General features: G+C 41.9%; 1 protein-coding gene across 2 annotated transcripts in view; it reads left to right on the forward strand.

Annotated features, from left to right (window-relative positions):
* Nucleotides 1–22,604, forward strand: part of EPB41L4A (erythrocyte membrane protein band 4.1 like 4A) — a 244,607-nt gene that overhangs the window by 143,912 nt on the left and 78,091 nt on the right. For both annotated transcript variants that reach the window (XM_080678251.1, XM_080678250.1), the window contains 5 exons: nucleotides 8,334–8,431; nucleotides 9,582–9,702; nucleotides 12,272–12,359; nucleotides 14,771–14,859; nucleotides 15,458–15,521. In XM_080678251.1, coding sequence (XP_080534377.1) covers nucleotides 8,334–8,431; nucleotides 9,582–9,702; nucleotides 12,272–12,359; nucleotides 14,771–14,859; nucleotides 15,458–15,521 — 460 coding nt within the window. The remainder of the gene's footprint in view (nucleotides 1–8,333; nucleotides 8,432–9,581; nucleotides 9,703–12,271; nucleotides 12,360–14,770; nucleotides 14,860–15,457; nucleotides 15,522–22,604) is intronic.

The raw sequence follows: 22,604 nt of genomic DNA on the forward strand, positions 1-22,604 counted from the left end.
GCAAAATGGACTTTTTAAAAGGAGTCAATTGCATGAGATAATTTTGGCAAAAGAAAAAACTGAAACCGAAGAAACAAAATTCTCCAGTATACGTTATTAAAAGATGAGTCTACTTAGACCAGCCTTTTCAAATTGAACCTTTATCTTGCTTCAGTTCTTTTGAAAAAAATTTCTGGCCTTCTCTGTATTGCTCTTAAGTTGTTTATAATTTTTGATATGAAAAATAATACTGTGGTAAACATGCTTATACATACCGATTCTTCCACACTTTTTGGTAATCATTGTTTCCTACGTATTGTACAGATGTCTTGCACTGTTGCACCCATTCGTTTTACCCCTGCATAGTTTTACACAATTTATTTGGCCATGCCTTGTGGTGGGCTCTCCAGCTTGTTTCCTGTTTAAAAATTACAGATAGTGCTGCGTTGAGTCTTCTCATGTACATGTATGATTATACTAGGTAGTATTCCCGAAGGATGTTGTGTTTAGAGCACAAAAGGCTAACGGTGAATGGGATACACAGGAAAGTAAGGTTCCAGACCATGAGAAATGTAAGGGAAAGAATCATATAAACGTGGAGCACCTGTTATGTGCTCTAAAATGTGTACTGATATAAACAAAGTTGGGGGACTCCAAGGTCATATATCCTAACCTTCACCTTATAGAACATCCCTGGTATGTCAGCCTGCTTCTTTATAAATATTTTAAAGATAGGAAACCTTACTCTTTGCAAAGCAATGGGAAACTCAGTAACAAGTGCCTGGAACTAGGTTTTCTTTCTAGGTCTCTGCAGAATAAATATAATCTTGTCCCTCTTGTCAGTCCTTAAAGTAATTCGTGTCCTCATGACATCTGTTAAAATTATCTTCAATTCCAATTCAAAATATTATGACAGCCTTCCGTGTATTCCATGTCATTCATAGCTCTGAGCCCTCTGGACATTTGGTGAGCATAATGCAGTATGGGTTAAGAAGATGAGCTTTGGAGTCAGACAGGTTGAGGTCTGCATCCTTGCTCTGCTACTCACTAGTTGTGTAATCTTGAGAAGCTTACCTAACCTTTTTGCTAGGATAATCTGTAATAGGGGCCCAGTGCATGAATCCATGCATCTTGAAAGGAACTGTGGGCCACGAGGCTGCAGTGGGCACAGGGGCGGGTCTCGGCCCATCCTCCACGCCCCTGCCTGGCCCCTCCTGCCGCAGCCCCTGGTCCCCTGTCTGCTGGCAGCCCTGTTCCCGCTGCCGCCGCTCCCATAAGCTGATAGTGCCAGCCCCACTCACACCTGCTGACGGCATGGAGCGATTTGGGCTGCTGCCAGCAGCGGGTGCAAGTGGGGCTGGCACCGTCAGTAGGTGCAAGTGGCAGCTGCTGCCCCAATTGCCCCTCAGGAGCAGGAGGAGGTGGAGAAGCCCTCAGGGGCGATGGGGGCTGGCAGCTGCCACTCAGACTCACTGATGGTGCCGAGAGATCGGGACCAGTGCTGGGCACCGGCTGCGGGTGTGAGTGGGGCTGGCACTGGCAGTGGGTGTGAGCTGCGGCTCTGGTGCCAGCAGCGGGTGTGAGCAGGGCTGTCGCTGGCAGCAGGTGCGAGAGGGGCTGGTGCCGGGAGCAGGTGCAAGTGCCGGGGGTGGAGCGCAGGAGCAAAGAATTTTCGGTAACCACCAGAGGCTTGCCCCGATGACAGCGACCAGCGCCCTGCCTTGGTCTGGCGCCCCTGCTCACCTGCTCCACCATCCTGCCATGGCTGACGGCCGCCATGTTCCACACGCATCCCCTGGTGTTCAGGCACGTCATAGCGACCAGTTGTTTGGTTGTTCCACCGTTCCATCTATTTGCATATTAGCCTTTTTTTATATAGGATTCTCATTTGTAAAATGGAATTAAACTATTTCTTCAAAAAGATGTTGGAGGAATATATGACAATGCATGCAAAGTGCTTATAATACAAAAATGTAAGTAGATGGTACAGTTAGCTTAAATGGAAACAATAATAATTATTTTACATTTTCAAGTTATTGATTACAAAACTAGGGAGGAAAAGACCAACTGGAGCCCTGAGACAGGTCTTTCAGGTTAAAATCAATCCACTAATCAGAACTTCCTGGGGTAGTTGTTCATTTAACTATGAATTATCCTGCTATTGCCTCTAGCCTGCATTTCTTGAATTTGTATGAAAAGACAGAATTCACTCACTCACCTACCCTTCATTCAGTAACTACATGGAGCATCGTGTTTCAGTGCACTGAGTACCAAGGAGGTTCAGAAGGGACCAAAGAAAGATAGGGTTTCAGTCCGAGGAGAGAGGACAGACACACTGCATTGCTTTGCTGACACCGCTATCTGGGATGCCATTGAAATTTGCCTGAACTTTTAAGGATCTAACAACTATTTCTACAAAAGAAAATAATGTTAGTTCCAAATGACTGGTTCATAATGAACACTTTTTAACTTTTGAAAACGGGTCTCTGTTTTATAATATTTTATAGTATTTTCTGGGGATTGACATTAAGCTTGTCAATTATTATTACTACTAAAGGCCCGGTGCACGAAATTCGTGCACGGGGGAGGGGGGTGTCCCTCAGCCCAGCCTGCACCCTCTTCAATCTGGGACCCCTCGAGGGATGTCCGACTGCCTGTTTAAGCCCGATCCCTCTCACAATCCAGGACTCCTGGCTCCCAACTGCTCGCCTGCCTGCCTTCCTGATTGCCCCTAACCGCTTCTGCCTGCCAGCCTGATCACCCCCTAACCATTCCCCTGCCAGCCTGTTTGCCCCTAACTGCCCTCCCCTGCAGGCCTGGTCACCCCTAACTGCTCTCCCCTGCAGGCCTGGGTCCCTCCCAACTGCCCTTCCCTGAAGGCCTGGTCGCCCCCAACTTCCCTCCTCTGCCAGCTTGGTCACCTCTAACTGCCCTCCCCTGCAGGCTTGATTGCCCCCAACTGCCCTCCCTTGCAGGCCTGGTCCCTCCCAACTGCCCTCCCTTGCTGGCCATCTTGTGGTGGCCATCTTGTGTCCACATGGGGGCAGGATCTTTGACCACATGAGGGCAGCCATCTTGTGTGTTGGAGTGATGGTCAATCTGCATATTACTCTTTTATTAGATAGGATAGAGGCCTGGTGCATAGGTGGGGGCCAGCTGGTTTGCCCTGAAGGGTGTCCCAGATCAGGGTGGGGGTTCCCTTGGGGTGTGAGGCGGCCTGGGCCAGGGGCCTGTGGTGGTTTGCAGGCCGGCCACGCCCCCTGGCGACCCAAGTGGAGGCCCTGGTATCTGGGGTTTATTAATCTTCTACAATTGAAACTTTGTAGCCTGGAGTGGAGCCAAGCCTTCTGCTTGCTCCGTGGCGGCAGCCATTTTTTTTTGGATTTATGTATCTTCTATAATTGAAACTTTGTAGCCTTAAGCCAGGGGTCCTCAAACTACGGCCCGCAGGCCACATGTGGCCCGCCGAGGACATTTATCCGGCCTGTTGGGTGCCGCTGCCTGTCCTGCTTAGCAGCGGACTCGTCCCAGGCCCGCAGTGCGCATAGGAATTTGTTCATAGTTTTTTTTTTAAACTATAGTCCGGCCCTCCAACGGTCTGAGGGACAGTGAACTGGCCCCCGGTTTAAAAAGTTTGAGGACCCCTGCCTTAAGCAGAGGCCTGGGCCGGCTTGGCTTCCTCTATCACCGGGGGCAACCCTAGCCTCCTGCTCTTTCCAGCTCTGTGGCTGCCGCCATTTCTTTTTGGATTTATGTATCTTCTATCATTGAAATTTTGTAGCCTTGAGTGGAGGCCTAGGCCGGCAAGGGCAGGCGGAAAGCTTGGCTTCCTCCATTGCCAAGGAAACCCAAGCCTCCCTCCTGCTCTCTGTGGCCATAGCCATCTTGGTTGGGTTTATTTGCATATTCGCTCCTGATTGGCTGGTGGGCGTGGCTGGTGGGCATGGCTTGTGGATGTAGCGGAATGATGGTTAATTTGCATATTACTCTTTTATTATTTAGGATACTTTGGTGGTTCATATTCTTCACATTGTGAAGATTATTAGCTTGTTTCAGCTTCTTTGGTAGCTGAGTGACCTTCAGTTACATGTCCACTTCCAGAGTCCCTGTCTCTACATGAAGATAGTGGGGGTCCTTAGTTCATCAGAGTTGAAGGGAGTGTTGATTTCCAGTATGGATGCAAAAGAAATTTGTGAACTTTAGTGGACTATACAAACGTAAGGTGATACTATTGCTACTTTTCCTGTATTTTAACCATCAGTTTTAAACCTCCGAGGCTAAAGTGTTATTCCAGAACTTCTGTGTCCCTTTCTCTTGAGAATTAGTGGTTGCTTCCTCTACTATTTTTCTTCTTAAGCTATACATTCTATTTCCTCTACAGTGTTTAATACGATGCTGTTATTTAAACAGTTCCCTCTGTCCCTCGCATTTAAGTTAATCCAAAGTGATTCAGCTGCTGCCCCGTGCTGTGTTCCCTCTCTGTGGTGCAGAAACCAATCCTGCTTCTGTGTGAATAGGAGCTCTCCTTCAGGGTCCCGTTCAGCTGGCACCCAAAAATCAGACTTCTGCTTGTCCCCATTCCTTTCAGATTCCTCACCAGGGCCTCAGGTCAGGTGCTCCTCAGGCTGTTTGGTGTGAGCATTCCTGGCTGTCTTTCAGGAGAACTTTCTGTCTGGGCTCCTGAAAGAACAGGGTCTCCCTGCCCCTTCTCTGAGCAAACCTTCTTTGCCCATTCTTCTCGCCTCTGATACGTGCTAAATTGTTCATGGCTCCAACATCCTTGGTATCAATTCAGTTGTCTTCATTGAACAGCAGATGCACAGAAAACGGTGAGGCCAGTACTGCAGCCCTTCTCTTGTGCTGTACTGGTTGTAGTGTTGCAGTAAGGGAAGATGGAGCACTTCTTCCCCAGAGCCCACAATCTAGCTTGGGAGATAGTGCATGCACACCAGTGTGGTAATTTACATAAAACGGTGGCCAGTCGTTGCTTTACGAAGCTCTGCTTTGCATCAAGAATGTGTTCTGGAAAGCTTCCTTATTAAGTGGATCATTTTTAGTCAGCATCTTTTTTCCCCCAATAGGGGTAAAATATAACTAGGGTCACAATATAATTTATCGTTCAAACCCTGACACTGCAGAATGACTAGGAGATTAATACTTAGGCATGTATAATAGGCACAACTAGAACTGTCCTAGGTAAACTAGAATGTAGATTTACCCTAAAACCAGAGATAAAAAATGACTCAAGCATCCATTCATAGCCTTAATCAGAATGATTAAGAGCCCTGGCTGGGTAGCTCAGTGGACGCAGGGGTCCTCAAACTACAGCCCGCGGGCCACATGCGGCCTGCCAAGGACATTTATCTGGCCTGCTGGGTGCCGCTGCCTGTCCTTCTTAGCAGCCGACTCGTCCTAGGCCCACAGTGCGCATAGGAATTTGTTCATAGTTTTTTTTTTAAACTATAGTCCAGCCCTCCAATGGTCTGAGGGACAGTGAACTGGCCCCCTGTTTAAAAAGTTTGAGGACCCCTGGATCCCTAGATGCCAAGGTTGTGGGTTTGATCCTGGTCAGGGCACATACAAGAATCAACCGATGAATGCATAAATAAGTAGAACAAGTTAATGTTTCTCTCTCTCCCTCCCTCCCTCCTTTCTTCTAAAATCAATTTAAAAAAAGAAAAGAAAGAATGACAGATGGAAAGGGCCAGCTACTCTAAATCTGTAATTTAAGTAAAATATTTGGTTGTACGCTAAGTCCCATAAAATGGACAAAATGATTTATATACAGTTAATTACAAATAGGACCATGATATAGTGTTTGTTTGGCATATAAAAATAGAATTTACTGTGTCGTAAATTTGTCTTATATAAAACTAACATAATGCTTGCTATCATAAAAATTAATCAAGTTTCTAATTAAAAATAGTTTACTTGTCTTCCTTGATTTTAGTGGATTTTTTATGCAACAACTTAGAGATTTCTAGTGTCTTTGAAAGGCAAGTTATCTAAAGAAGTTTGAACAGATGTCCTTTTTTTTCTTTTTCTTCATGAATTTCTCAGAGACAGCAAAAAGAATGTTCAGTTTTTTTCCATTTTCATCCATCTGTCTGTTCATTCATATAGCCATCCATCAAGACAGCAGTTCTTTATTGAGTAGCTACTGTGTGCTGAGCCCTCTAGAGTGGGAGTAGAATTAACAATGGATTATGGTTCCAGTCTGTTGTATCTGTTTGTCTTTCTCTCTCTGTTTCAGCTCTGTCTTTGTTGTTCACCTCCCTCTGTTTCTCTTTTCCCTTTCTCTTTGAAGCAAACTCTTATGGGATTAGGTCTCTCAGTTTCTGTATTTGGCAAAGGATTTGACTATTCAGTCAGATGTTATAAACGTCTTAATACAGCAAGACAAATATTCATCTGTGACCCATTTTCTTAAAAAAAAAAAATACACTTCAGGAAAATAAATTCCAAGTTAACAATAGAGAAAGAGAGTGTAGCTAAATGCAAGTTTCTATCAAGCAGTAGTAATTCTAGTGAAATGTCTCTTTAGTTAAAAGCTTTTGCATTTAATTTCTGCTAATATCACTTTACTCCTCTTCCAGAGGAGCACAGATGGCTATAACAAAGTGTATTTGGTAGCCAAGCATTCAGGGAGTGGAAAGGAATTAAGTGAAGCTGGAAAATGTGAATGATAGGGAGTGGTGGTGATGGGAAGTCAGTGGTTAATGGCAAGAGATTTGGCTCAGGAAGTAAGTAGAGGTCTTAACAAGCTATCTTTAGGATCTTGATCTTAATCCTGAAGACGCAAGGATTGTTTTTTGTTTGTTTGTTTTTTTTTAACAAGGGAGAGACGTGATCCTATTTACCTCTTGGGAAGGTAGTTTGGAAGGGAGATTAGTTTGAATGATGGCAGAATGTGAAGGTTTTAGAAATTCAGTGGGTAGTGACTTGGTGTAGGAGATGGAGAGAAGTATATGGATTCCCAAAACAGCAGGTTTAGAGATAGAATGTGGGTGCCAGGGCTTACACATTGTTCCTAGGTTTCTCTTACTTGGGTGTCTGGATGACTGTGGTGCCATTTATTGGCAGTGGAAAAGCACAGGCTGTTAAGCAGGTTTTCACTTAAGCCTGTGGGCACAAAGTTGATATCAGTCTTCTAGAAATAATAAGAGTAGCAACTAACATTTGGATATCCTCACTAAGGGCTTTGGTTACGAGCATTTGGAAAAGAGAAATTTATCACAACTGATTTTTAGAATTCATTCTTTGCTTTTTTTTCTGCCCCTTCCCAATGACACGTTGCAAAGAAAGATAAATCACAAAGGACAGCCTGGTGTGTGTGTGTGTGTGTGTGTGTGTGTGTGTGTGTGTGTGTGTGTGAGAGAGAGAGAGAGAGAGAGAGAGAGAGAGAGATGGTGGCTGGGGCTTGTGTCGATGATTCATTGTATTGGTTCATAACCTCTGGCCTCTCTCAACCCACTGGCAGAAAGCCTGAATGGAGGGCAAGTAGGTGGAGGGTGGGAAGCTAGCCAGAGTTGCCTAGCACCCTCATTAAGAGAGATCTAGAGTCAGGTGCCCTAGAATCCAGGTCTGGCTCTGCTACTTAGCTCTTGTGAGATCTTGGACAAGTTACTTCATCTCTTTGTGTCTCTTAGTTTCTTCATCTGCAAAATGGAGGTGATAATAGTCCTGACTTCATTTTAATGTCTTATATAAGTTATTGTATGTAAAATACTTGGAATGAGTTACTATATTTACAGTGTTTAGAACAGTGGGTGGCACTATTATGATAACAGGTTTTCTTTATGCAAATGGAATGAGCAAAGCTGCAGACAATGGGCAGGGTCTTAATAAGCAGGAGGATTGATGGAATGACACTATCATGACCTTTTGTCCTGCATCGGTGATTTTACACCCTGTAGATTACACGTCATTAGGGCTGGGTCCTTGTGATTTGTTCCTACCATTATGAGCATGTTGTCATAGCAGTGGCCATGGCAGTAATGACAATGTAACAGTAGCTTACATGGAACCTCCACATCAGCCGTGTGAGGTGTAGCTACTTCCCTGCCTGAGTTTTACAGGTGGGGAGATGGCTGTTAGAGAGGTCAGGCAGCCGACCGCAGACACGCCTGCAGAGTACTCGGGCTGGGATGCAGTCCAGCCAGTCTAAGTGGAGAGCCTTCCCTTTTAGTCACTACCCTGCATTGCCCCTGTAGAGGGTGCTTAAAATCTGTTCACGCAGCAGACCACTTCATACAAAAAACCAGGAAGCATTTTATTTTCATTAGTCAGGCTAAGAAGCTGCAGGTCTGGGTAGTGTAAGATATCATTAATCTCATTTTCCATTTCTCTTTTAGATACCAGTTTTTCTTGCAGGTGAAGCAAGATGTCCTTCAGGGCCGGCTGCCCTGCCCTGCCAGCACTGCTGCTCAGCTGGGAGCATATGCCGTCCAGTGTAGGTTCCACCGACGTACATTTGCTGCAGAGATTTTGAGAACTATGTTTGAATTTTTCTTTTAAGGGAGTTTATATGCTAAAATGTTTCTTATCAAGATGTTTTACTGAAAAAAAAAATTGAATTTAGTCAGAATCAGGTTTTAATCAGGTCCCTTCGGAAGCGGTCAACATGAAGCCAGTTGTACATTCCTAGTGGTGGGTCCCATGCAGGTTTAGTCACAGGAATAGCATTGATTCTTGATGAAGTGGAGGGTCTGAAAATCTGTTCTCTCCGTTCCACCTGAGCTCATTGTCCCCGGAGCTGTTGTGTCTCAGAGACCACGCTGCTTCCAGGCAGCTGTCATGAAGACCCTATGTGGTCAGGTGCCAACGCCAGTGCAGAGTGTGGCACACGCTGGGCACTCACTGCACTTCAGCTCTTGGCATCGATATTTGCTCCCCTGGGGGCATTTCCAGGTCGCATTGTCATTTTTGGAGACAGGCTGAGGATAGGGGCAACGATACAGTATGTTCCCTGCCTTTGAATGGCCTTTGCAGATTAGACACAGCCTAGAAAAAATATCCTAGGAATAATGTCGCATAGAGGAACTTGGTTGGGTTTGTAAGGTGGTTATTAATGTAAGGAAGAGGATTTTTTATAAGCATAACATACTAAACTTTCTGGTTGCATTTTGCTTCTTTGTATAAACTGTAATGGGGTTATGTGCAGCATTGTATTATATTTTCATGACCATTATGTGTGGCAAATACATTTTGAATCACATGCTCTATTTCTTGGTGTCATTGTCTGAGAGGATATATTGGGGTCATGGCTGTTATTCAGTTCTAATATTTCCAATGTCTGTACTCTAAATTGTTTATAACTTTTTTCATTTAAATGATAAGAATAATTGGAATGGAAATAATTATAGTCTTTCAGAGAGCAAAAACACAGAACTTATGTTTTTAAGATAAGGTATTTTTTAATACCATTCAGATATATGCTCATCAGAGTTATTTTTCACTAAAACTATTTACATATATGTGAATTATTAATAAGGCATTTGAAGAACATGTTTAAACATGATAGGAATATTTGTATTCCTGTATATTGGAGGAGAATATTTTCCTAAAATGAAAAAAAAATTATAATTTTTTTCCTTTTTTAGCTGAACTTGGAGATTATGACCCATATAAGCATACTGCAGGATATGTGTCAGAATACCGGTTTGTTCCTGATCAGAAGGAAGAACTTGAAGAAGCCATAGAAAGAATTCATAAAACTCTAATGTAAGAATCATGTTATTAACTATAATTAACAGGCTGTACATTAGATCCCCAGACGTCATCTTTGACCAGCGTCTTCCCCATGTCCCCCAACCTGATTACCAGCCCCTGGGAGCCACTGTTCCAGTCTCTGTTTCTATGAGATTGGCTTTTTTGGATTTTGCATACAGGAAATACCGTGTTTGTTTTTCTCTGACTTCTTTTACTTAGCATAATGCCCTCAGGGTCCATCCACTTGAAAGTAGCAAAGAGAGTAGATCTTAAATGTAGGTCTCACCACAAAAAAGAAATGGTGGTAAGATGGAGATGTTAGCTAAGCTATGGTGGCCATCATTTTGAAATATAAAACTGTACCAAATAACTCGGCCAGCATTGCTCAGTGGTTGAGCATCAACCTATGAACCAGGAGGTCACTGTTCGATTCCTGGTCAGGGCACATGCCTGAGTTGAGGGCTTGATCCCCAGTAGGGGCATGCAGGAGACAGTGATCAATGATTCTCTCTCATCATTGATGTTTCTATCTTTCTCCCTCTCCCTTCCTGTTTGAAATCAATTAAAAAAATACATTTTTAAAATGTATCAAACACACACTACTCCTTAAACGTACACAATATCAGTTAATTATATCTCAATAAAGCTGGAAAAATAACATTTTATATTACATCAACCATCATCCTTTGCTATTGGCAGGCTCAATGAGTTTCTAGAATGATAAATTCTTCACTTTTGCCTGGAACATTCTAGTATTCTTTTTCTTTTTTCAAGTTTTAACTGCTATAACACTAAGAAGCTCATAGAAAATTCAAACAATTTATAAAGTATAAGGACAGTCAAGATATTTTTTGTTAATGGCCTTTTAGACCTCTCTCTATGAATAATTTCCCATAGAGCAAATGTATTCTGTATAGATTTGTGTATGATTTTACATAAATGGAGTCATGCTGTATATACTGTATTTCGTAGTCTTCTACTTTTTCAGTCACCAGGACATTGTGAAATATTTTTTAAACTATAAATATAATTTATAACCACAAAAGCTTTAATGTATTCTGGATCTGCTAAGTCATAAGTATGTAAATTCTTCACAGTTATAAGCAAAGTCCTATTCAGTCTATAGCAATGAATCTGAAAATCATGATGACACCAGTGTGGAGCCTCAGAGGGTATTATGTTAACACTACATGAACCTCTGAGAATATACCCGAGTCCCTAGTAGGATTTTCAAGTAATGGCCTGTAGCATTGAAGTCATAATTTAATTATAGTTATTTTGGTTAAATCCTCTATACTGATTAACTTTGCTTTATTGCCTCTTATGTAACATTCCCTCTTGAATTTGCTTGTTTTTAGATGTATTATAGTGAAGGGGAAAAATGCAGAATTAATCTGGTCAACAAAAAATGTTTGCCTAAAGGATCTTTTTCAGTGAGTAGTAGAGAAGTCAATTGCTGAATTGCAATCAGGGAAACCAGGCTCTCCATCTCATATTAGCATGCACCAGAATGCTCTCCAGCTGATTATAGAGTCCTTCACTTTACGTTTTTGCTGAAGTGGGTGCTAGTAACAACAGTGCCTATAACAACATTGTGAAGGGCAGTGTGTGGCATATTCTGAGAATACTAATTCTAGGAGTTTCAAAATACAGTTATATTTTGAAATTATCAAGGAGCTTTGAGTGAAGGGCCTTACATATTTTATGCAATGATGTTGACAGTGTGACTGTTATTTCTAAGAGAAGAAAGCTTGATCAAAGTTTGGTAGCTTTGTTGTGTCTAATTTTCTATGAGTGGTTGCGGTCTTCATAGATTTGAAAAGTATGGTTTATGACTGGGTTTTCCAGGGTACCATAGCTGCATCAAAAGAATTTCTTAATTTAAAAAAATTTACAGCTCCTTTTGTTAGCCATTAAAAAAATCCCTCTTTCTTATACACACACACACACACACACACACACACCATTTCCACTCATCCATGGAGATTCTTGGCCACTTCTCACCCTCATTAGGAATGAATGCTATTTCCTGTATATTATCACCAATAAAGATTTGGGGAAGATGTCTATCCTTTGTATTAAGACAATGACTAGTATTTTTTACAATTTCTAAATACCAAACTGCTGTGCTCAGGAGGTGCTGCTGAGACCCCAGTTGGGTGGTGGGGAGCCCATTCTCTTCTTGCTACCCACCACTGCTCTCACCCCTCTTGCTCCTGGTGGAGAGCTGCTGGTGCATGGAGGCAGGGTATACTTTTTTAATTTGAGTGCTTGTATCTTTATTAATGTCTCTCGGGGATTCTGAAACGGAGAATTTTTCATATATGCTAGGACATTGGGACTGGCTATAATGAACAAAAATAGACTTGGTAAATGAAATCAACTTGATACAAGTGTCACCTTGTTTCAGGGGAGTACAATTTTGTCTTCAAGAAGGCGAGGGGCTTCTTGAAGTACAAAGACTTGGGTTTGCACTAGCACAAAGGGTTACTTCTTTTTCCAGGGAACATGGCGAACATGGTTTCATTCCCTGTGTTGTGGCTGTCATAGAGTAAGCTCTTTGTTTTTGTGCTGGGTTCAGGGGTCAGGCTCCTTCTGAAGCAGAGCTGAATTACTTGAGGACTGCAAAATCCCTGGAGATGTATGGCGTTGACCTCCATCCCGTCTATGTGAGTAACATTTAATTAACAGAAAATATTTTAATCTGATGACATTTTTCTTAAAGTGCCACTGAAACTCCCAAAGGAAAGCTGCAATCCTGTTGTGTAGAAAGCAGATGATGCTTTTTCATCTGTGTTTTTCAAACACAGAGAATCTCTTGTGTGGATTAAATCCTAATGAGTTTTGCATAGAAGTCTGTGATTATATTTCCATGTGTAGAAAACAATTAACTGGGCTTGAAAACACAATCTGGAAAACAGTTCCAAGGGGCTTAGCTAAACGTTAAAACAATTTAAAATTGGTCTGTAATTGATTGTATTAGGCAGAAAACAGGAGGGTTTTCCAAAAATAGGTTTTATGGCTGAAAAACATTAATAAAATTACTTAAAGTAGGCATTAGACAACAGTACAGCTACAACTATTTGTGGTTCTTTATTGCATCTCTACGTTCTGTGGTTCTTTATTGCATCTCTAGGTTCAGTTACTGCCTATTGTAGTTTTTTAAAAATATATTTTTATTGATTTCAGAGAGGAAAGAAGAGGGAGAGAAAGATAGAAACATCAATGATGAGAGAGAATCATTGCTTGGTTGCCTCTTGCACGTCCCCCACTGGGTATCGAGCTCACAACCCGGGCATGTGCCCTGACCAGGAATCAAACCGTGACCTGGTTCATAGGTTGATGCTCTACCACTGAACCACACTGGTCGGACATCTATTGTAGTTTTTGCCACTGCATTATGAGAAATATATTTGCAGATTTTCTTTAGTAACTGATGAAAACTTGCTGAATATAGTCACTGAGCAATTATACTGAATCTGTGTTGAATGTTCTGGATCTGATCTTAACCTTTGAACCACTTCTCTAAGGTTATCAATTGGTTATTCTATGCCAGTGAGATTGAAATGTGATTGCCTTTCATTTTATGAGTTTAGTTAGCAATAGTCAAATTTGATTATTTGAGAAAATGAGCCATGTACCTTTACAGGAAATGAATTGCTAAAGATTATAAAAGGCAGAGTGTTTGTGAGTTGGATTAGGGAACTCAATTTTTAAGGATCCCTGATAAAATTTACTATAATGTAAATAACTCAGTCATGCATTTATTTTGTAATACGTCTTTTGGTTTTCAGAGTTTGTAAAGAGTTAGATGTGTCCCTGAGTATATATACCATTACTATGGTAATAAAAGTTGCATATATGGGGGGAAGTAGTAGTTCCCTGATATATTAAATTTCAGTCTCATTAGATCATTAAATGCTCTATACAATTGTCCTTCGTGAACGTTTCTAAAATTTATTGGGCTAATTATCTTTTCCCCTTCCAGCTACACTAATCTTGTTAGGTTTTCAGTTTTAAAAAACGTATTTTATAGAAAATGTATAAAAGAGAGTCTTCTGCAAAATACTTGTGTGTTTGTGTAATGTTTATCCCAAGTCACAATGTTCGTGGGCAGTAGGAATTTATGGTAAATAAACTGGATTCTTTAGACTCTTCCATACATTCCTTTAAGATTGAATTTTTAAAACTGAAAGTGGGCAACAGTTGGTATTCTTTCAAAACTTATTAGTTGACTAATGTTCTTGGGACTATGACTTTGCAATCTGTTATTTGACCTCAGAGCAGAAATAAGATGAACATAAACAGACAGTCTGTGTATGTCCTTGGTACCCACTCTGCAACTTTTTCATTTCAGAATCCCATTTTCTTAATTGAGATTTATCATTGCCTGGAAATTAAGGGTCTGTAGTCTTTATAAGAAGAGACTGTATTTTAAAATTTTGAGCAGTCTTAAAGTCACAGGTGTTAGTGGGAAGGAGCGTGATAGTGACCTCAGAAAATCCAGCGGTATGCCTGCAGGTGGCTCCCTGAACTTTCCGGAGAGGGTGGTGGTGAACAAGGTCTCATGATTGTTCCCATCAGAAAGTAAGATCAGTGAGCCCCGGGTAAGGGACCATTGGTAGAAGCCAGTGGTTCTTAGTCCTTGGCTGCACAGGAGGATCACCTGGAGCATTTTTGTGTTTTTGATACCTGGGCCCCTTCATTGCAGATTCTGATTTAACTGGTTTAGGTAATACCCAGGCATCAGCATTTCAAGCTGCATGGGTGATTCTAGTTAATGTGCAGCCAGGGTTGAACAATGGGGTGCATCGATCAGAGGCCTGATTAGTAGTCCAGGTTCTTTTAATGAACTGAGGTTGCAAGTATGAATGCACTAGAAAAAATTTCTTAAAAACTTTGAAAACAATGAGCAGCAAGTTAGCTACCATCGTAGCTTAGCTAGCTTTCTAAGCTGATGACTTTCAAAAACTAGATCCAATATCAGTCTGACAAATTATGTTTGAATGGCCAATTACAGTTTGATAGTGTGTTTAAATGAATACATTTATAGTTTATAGGCATTTGTTTGTTTTTGCAGGGAGAAAACAAATCTGAGTATTTCTTAGGATTAACTCCAGTTGGTGTTGTTGTCTACAAGAATAAAAAGCAAGTGGGGAAGTATTTCTGGTAAGTATAAACTGTGGCAGAGTTGGTATTCAAGTTATACACTGTATGTTTTGGGTTTATGGGACTTGGCAGTGAAAGGGTTGGGAAAAGAAAACAGGTACATTTCTAGTAGTTGATAAATATGAGTGAAATTGGCTATAAAGTTCTTTCCAATGCATATCAGTATATATTTTCTCTGTAAATTTCAGAGAAATTTTCTCTGTGATTCTGGACTCTTGTCCGTGGAAGCTGTGTGTAATGGGGTTCCCTACGCGTTCCAGTGTGTACTGCTGGGCTGGGTTCCCAGGACTACTCTGGGTTCTAACTAAGCGGGAAGGTGTGAGAGGGACCAAGGATTCTCTGGCTCTGCACTGGGTCTGGGAAGGCAGCACTGTTGGGGCCGGGGAATCCAAGCTTGCGTGCATTTACTGGAGAAGCACAGAATGAGAATGGAGTTTGGTTTAGGGAGGTGTATAGAGCAGAAGGGTATAGAGGGAACTCTGTAGTGATCGTAGTAGTATATAAGGGAAACAGTATGAACCAATCTTTTTTCCACTGAACTTCTGAAAGGTTAATTCTGAAAAATAGCACCACCACCACCATCTGCTTTTTTTTTCAGGCCTCGAATTACAAAGGTTCACTTCAAGGAGACGCAGTTTGAACTCAGAGTACTGGGAAAAGATGTAAGTTTTTGTTTGGCACCTAGCTTAGCTGAGAAGGGGGATCTTGTCTCCTCATTGATAACTGCAAAGACATTGTAAAGTACGACTGCTGTGTTTTCTTCAGCTGCAACCACATGGAATTTGGTTACTGGACTTAAGTGCACAACTGCTCAAGGAGGGGCAGGGTAGAAACGAATGAGTTGGTAAAGGAGAAATGTCACTTTAGTTTCAGCAAAGGGAAATAAACCTTCCTAGAGCAGAAAAGAGAATAGCAGGCGATTGTCTTTATTAGTGTAATTTGCTCTTCGGTGCTGTCTGCGAAGGATTCGTATAATCAGAAGGGTGCAGCCTGCATACAGGCTAAAAAGTGTCCTAATTTTGTCCAAGAGTAAATTAAACAATCTGTAGGGAGTCACACTTCTGCTGTTTCCTTAGTTGGGTGTGGCAGATAAATCAGATGGGAAATTCTGGATGCTTTCAAAGGAGAATGTAAGGCGAGAGTGCCAAAGTGCTGGTCCTCCCCCTGCGGCGTGGCTGTGTCCTAAGGATTGTGTGGGTAATGGGCACAGTATCTATCAGAATCTGGGGGTGCCTTCATGCCTGGACAGGTAGCTTCTAGGAAACTGGGCAAAAGAAGGCAAGGATATTAAAACTTGCTTTTAATCCACCTGTGAAAATAATGCTCCCTGAAGTGCTAGTACTGCTATGGGATAAATGAGTGAGAATATGATGTAGAAGAATCCACCCTTCTCTCTCTTCAGTACTAACTTTATGCAGAGCAAAGTTCAAAGTGAATGGCATTGAATTGTTGAGATATTTGTTGTAAAAAAGGAGGTTAATAAAATTTGTGCTTATGCATTTGCAAGTTGAGACACAGGAAAAGTGTGACTGTAACTACAGCTAGAACGTGATACCTCACAGGTAGCAGGTGCTCAGTAAATAACTGATCTACTGAGATTAAGTGCCATCAGATTAAAAAACCTGACATTACTAATCAGTTCCTTTTTTAGAAAAAATGCAGTGATCCTTCCTTTCACTGTGTGACATGCTGCCATTTATTGATGAAATTAAAATTGGATTTTGAAATGAGTTTTAACTTGTAATGAGGGGTAAATTCCAGATTTTTAAAGAAATAATAGTCCAGCCCTAGCCAGTTTGGCTCAGTGGATAGAGCATCAGCCTGCGAACTGGAAGGTCCCAGGTTCGAGTCTGGTCAAGGCCACATACCTCGGTTGCAGGCTCCCAGTCCTGGTCAGGGCATGTGTGGGAGGGCAACCAGTTGATATGCTCCTCTTACTTCGATGTTTCTCTGTCTGTCTCTCCCTCTCCCTCTACTCTCTCTAAAAATCGATGGGAAAATATCATTGGGTGAGGAGAAGGAAGGGAGGGAGCGAGTGGGAGGGAGGGAGGAGAAAGAATAGTCCAAAAACCTCAGAGTAGTTCTTTTAACAGTCTAGTTTGAAGGAAATCCAGTTTTCAACTCCTGATTAGACATATCAGTCTTAAATGTGCTAATATATAAGATTGAATTAAAATCATCCAAAAAGTAGAATAAGTAATTAGATAGTAGGGTTATCTACTTTTCTATCTTGTCACTGGATTCACATGACAATGCAAGGTGTACTGTCTGTTCAATGCATTGAAAATAATGTTTCAAGTTTTTAATAGGAATATGATGAAAAAATGATGACTTTACATGGAAGCATTACTATTATTCAAAGTCATTTTTTCTTTATATCTAAGTTATTTTTGTGAGTGAGGTCCTTTGGTGAAATACTTTTATGCTATTACTACTGGCCCAGTGCATGGATTCGTGCACATTGAAAGGAAGTTAATTAGAATAAATATTTTAATGTCACTAATTGCCCTTTCTCTATAATAGAAGTGTCAGAGATGAAAGAAAAGTAGTAAAATATATATTAAAATAATATATAAATTGATTAATAAACAATAATAACATGCTATAACAACAACCAAGACATGATATAAAAACATTGATAAAAACAATGACTGATAAATTGATTAAACTTATTCTAATATCTCCCTGTATATGACATTAAGAGTAAAAACTCTTTCAGCGTGCTTGACTAATTTCCTTGTGATGAAGTATTTACAACTTTAACTTTAATGGCATACACTCTTCGAACTCGAGAGAAAGCAACATATAACTGACCATGTCCGAAAACGGGTTCAAGTAGGAATATTCCTACGCTGTCTAGAGTTTGTCCTTGTGATTTATTAATATTCATCACAAATGCTGGCATCATGGGAAACTGTCTTCGAATTAATTTAAATGGGAGGCCAGTGTCAAATGGGGACAAATCAATTATTGGAATCAGACCAATCTCTCCTTCCGCCGATCCTGTTAATATTTCAGAGCTTTATATGTATCATGCATGTGTGAGTCAATGTTTATTTTTAAATCGCCAGTGTGTGTCATATGTACCAGCCGGTCGGTCAGACAGTCAGATGGATGTATGGTCGTCGGTCACTTAACCTTTTATATATATAGATTAGAGGCCCAGTGCATGAAATTCATGCATGGGGGGTGGGGGGGGGGTCCCACAGCCTGGCCTGCACTCTCTCCAATCTGGGACCCTCAGGGGATGTCCAACTGGCAGTCGGACATCCCTCTCAAAATCCGGGACTGCTGGCTTCTAACCGCTCGCCTGCCTGCCAGCCTGATCGCCCCTAATCGCCTCTGCCTCTGCTCCTGGCCTAAGCCACAGTCTGGCCTCCCTCTGTTGGAGGTGACCTGGCGGATCAGGTGAAGGCATCGCCCCCATTACTCTGCTGCTGCTGCCATTGCTGGCCTGAGCCTGGGCCCTTTGCAGCTGCTGCGGCTTTGTCTGGAAGGTCATCCAGAAGACGTCCGCCCTAATTAGCATATTACCCTTTTATTAGTATAGATAGATTACAGAGCCTTAAAATTCTTCTACTGCCATGGGATAACTAACTGGTAAAGTCACAGCTAATTTAAACATTCCACTTATTAGATTTCTTCATAATTAGCAGAGAATAACAACAAAGTTGATATGTTATTTTTCTACTGGCAGTCTCCATGGAATGACCTGTCGGGGTTTTTTTTTTAAATATGTTTTATTGATTTTTAGAGAGAGGAAAGGAAAAGAATAGAGAGATAGAAACATCAATGAGCGAGGAACATCATGGATCGGCTGCCTCCTGCACACCCTCTACTGGGGATTGAGCCTGTACCCTGGGGATGTGCCCTAACCGGAAATCGAACCCATGACCTCCTGGTTTCTAGGTCGATGCTCCATTGCTGAGCCACACCAGCTGGGCTGACCTGGTTTTTTACACACTCAGTGCCTGTCCCTTCTGCAGCTGTGAGAAGAAACGGGTACGACCTGAGACCCTGCTGCACACTCCTGGGTTGTGAAGCCTGGTGTCAGTGATCTTTAGGACGGTGGTAAAGCAGGTCATATAACTCAGGCTCAAATCAAAGGAAAATGAAAACACTTAAACAGCACAGTAATTTAACCCCAGCAATTCGTTTCCTGAGCATTCTTGTTTTGTGGAGCCTTCTTTCTCCACCAGGGCACCTCTCCCTGTGAGGCAGTGATTTACATAATGGTAGAATTCAGTTGATTATTATGGAGGCCTCGCTGTAATCATGGATTAAATAGAAAAGTCCCCTGAAACCCATCCCCTGGAACAGTAATCATAGTCAGCTTGAAAAATGGCTGAAATGCTTATTCTGCTGGTTTTCTGGTTGGCTGGTTCCATCAGAGACTAAACTCAGCATGTTCAGTTCTGTTAGGGCCAAATTCATAGATTCAGTTCCCAAAAGACAGCAATATCCTTCAGATAGAAGATCTTCCTAGTGTCACCCTGTGCCAGTAACACGGTCTAGTTCCACTTTTGTTGTTGTTGTTAGTCCTCACCCTCGCCTAGGATATTTTCTCCATTGATTTTCAGAGAGAGTGGAAGGGAAGGGGAGAGACAGAGAGAAAGAAACATCGATGTGAAAGAGACACATTGGTTGGTTTCCTCCCACACGTGCCCCAACCAGGGCCAGGGATCGAGCCTGAGCCAAGGTATGTGCCCTTGACCCGAATTGAACAGAGGCAGAGAAGCTGGCTGGTCAAGGGGAGATGATGAGAGGGAAGTCAACACAAGGATGGAGACAAGTGGGCAGATTTGGGAGGCCTTTGGGAGGTAAAGTTGCTTCTGATTAGTAGCAGATTGAATGTTTTTGTGAAAAATACAGAGGACTTTTGGATCATCCCAAAATTTCTTGGTTTCATCAACAGGGGGAAAGTGCAGTCCCCAGCAGTAGGCCCAGAAGTTGGCATGTACTACACATATTTGTTGAATAAAAAAGAAAAGAAAAAAGAAATGCTACTCAGATTACTTTTATGTATAATGCATCATGAAACTAACCTCAGCTAAACTTACCCAGTGTGACAGGATGTAGAACCAAAAGGTTCCTGGCACCTCTGGCCCTGAGTAATTAGACACACTTGGCCGAACTCTTGGCCTGCTCTGAGAAGAGTGCAGGGGAAGTGAGGATGGCCAGGAGCTGTCACTGTGCGTCAACAAGTTCAAGACGCCTCACTTACATAAGCTAGAGTTCCTTTCACGTTTTAAGTGAAACTATAGGTTATCTTTAAGGTTTTTTACTTGAAAATAATTCCAAATTTATAAAAATCTGCAAAATATTACAAAAACATGGCCACCTGTTGTTACATTCACTTATTGTTAACATTTTATTTCTCTTTTTTTTTGTTATCTACACACACACACACACACACACACACACACACACACACTCTTTTTCTGAATGATTTAAGAGTAAGTTTCAGCCTTAGGCAGTTTGGCTCAGTGGACAGAGCATTGGCCTATGGACTGCAGGGTCCTGGGTTCAATTCTGGTCAAGGGCACATGCTCGGGTTGCCTGGGTTTCCGGCTCCATCCCCAGTAGGGGGTGTGCAGGAGGCAGCCGATCAATTATTCTTGTTCATCATTGGTGTTTCTATCTCTCTCTCCCTTTCTCTCTGAAATCAAACAAAAATAAGTTTCACATGTTATTTGTCTCTAAATACTTCTGTATGTATTTTCTAAAAATAGGGATGGGCCCAGCTCAGCCTTGGGCAAACTACGGCCCGCGGGCCGAATCCGGCTGTTCTATCCGGTTCTCTTGCTCTCCCCTCCGCTCCTTTACTTTGAATTTATATTAATTCACACAAACACTCCATCCATGCTTTTGTTCCGGCCCTCCGGTCCAGTTTAAGAACCCATTGTGGCCCTCGAGTCAAAAAGTTTGCCCACCCCTGGCCCAGCTGGTGTGGTTCAATTGTTGAGCATCAACCTACGCACCAGGAGGTCTTTTTAAAAAATATATATATTTTATTGATATTTTACAGAGAGGAAGGGAGAGGGACAGAGAGTTGGAAACATCGATCAGCTCCCTCCTGCACAACCCCCACTGGGGATTTGCCTGCAACCAAGGTACATGCCCTTGACCGGAATCGAACCTGGGACCTTTCAGTCCGCAGGCTGATGCTCTATCCACTGAGCCAAACCGGTTTCGGCGCACCAGGAGGTCTTGGTTCAATTCCCAGTTAGGGCACATACCCAGGTTGTGGGCTCAATCCCTAATAGTGTGTGTGCAGGAGGCAGCCGATCAATGATTCTCTCTCATCATTGATGTTTCTATCTCTCTCTCCATCCCTCTTCCCCTCTTTGAAATTAATAAAAACGTATTTTAAAACATTGAAAAAAAGGGAATAGAGATGGTCACTGATGTCATTTTTTGTCACTTTTTTCACTGTAGAACATGATATTTCAGGTGCATCTTGTACCTACCCCACATCCACCTTCTTATTAACCACTTCTCCAGAGAGCCCTGGTTCTTTTTAGCTCAAGATCTGGATGTTAGATGTGTTCCTTGCTACTGGGGTAAATTTGTTTCTTGGTCCTTTCAGTGGACAAAGGTAGGGAGTATATGTATGCATATACACATACATACGGATGTAAATACATATGTGCTCATGTAAACGTGCTTGTACACGTTTTAGAAATCACGAGTTCATGCCATACTTCTAATTTCCATTTATCTCCACAGGGTTCTTTCTTGCCTTCCCTCCTTTCGAATTCGTATGTTCTTTGTCCGTGAGAACCTTGGCTCCCAACAACAGTAACACATTTACTCATTTGCTCAATTCTAAAATACTTCAAAAATAGCTTCAGAGTTGCTTTTGGGCAACCACTAAAATTGACGGTTGCTCACAGTGCTTTCACTCGCATAGAGCACCTTGCCCAAGCTGAGGGCAGAGTTAAATATCGTCCGTGTTCGATAGAAGGGCCGTGGGTTGGCCCTTTTTCCCGCCTTCCCTGTTATTGTGGCTGTAGACTTCATGTGAGATCTACCAGTTAGGTTTTCTTATTTCAGTTTGCTATCAGTTACAGCTCCCCTCCTCGTTTCCTTATTTATTTGATTTTATTTTCTGAAGACCTAGAAGATTAACATGCTTTTAAAAGTAAAACTATACAAAAAAGGCACATTCAGAAAAGTATTGCTAATGCCCATATTCCTTCAATCCTGTTCCCTCACTTCACGCTTCCTTGTCCATAACCAACTTCAGTGTGTTTTTTTTCTTTTTTAAGGTGTTACAAATAGTAGTACATATGTCGCCTCCCCTCCCCCCACCCCCCCACTGACCTCCTCCTGGCCTCCCCTACCCCCTGGCACTCCCCCCCCCCCCCCCCGGCTCAGTGTCTTGTATCTATTGGTTGTGCTTATATGCATGCATACAAGAGAAATCAACCAACTTCAGTGTTTTATGGCTTATCCTCTCTGTGTTTCTATTTGTAAAAATAAGCATATTTTTCAATTTTTCCCCTTTTCTCACCTAAAAGAGAGCATACTACATATATTCATTTGCATTCTGTTTCTCTTTCATTTAGTAATTCTTCCTAGAAATCTCTATTAGTTTATTGAGAGCTTATTGTTTATTGAGAGCTTTCTTGTACTTTTGTACAGCTGTGTAGAACTTAATTGAGTACATATTCCATAGTTTACTCAACTGATCTCTTATGCTAGAACATTTAGATAGCTTTCACTTATAAATTTTTCTTTAA

This window comes from Plecotus auritus, assembly GCF_963455305.1.
Source record: "Plecotus auritus genome assembly, chromosome: 7".
In the NCBI taxonomy this organism is placed as follows: Eukaryota; Metazoa; Chordata; class Mammalia; order Chiroptera; family Vespertilionidae; genus Plecotus; species Plecotus auritus.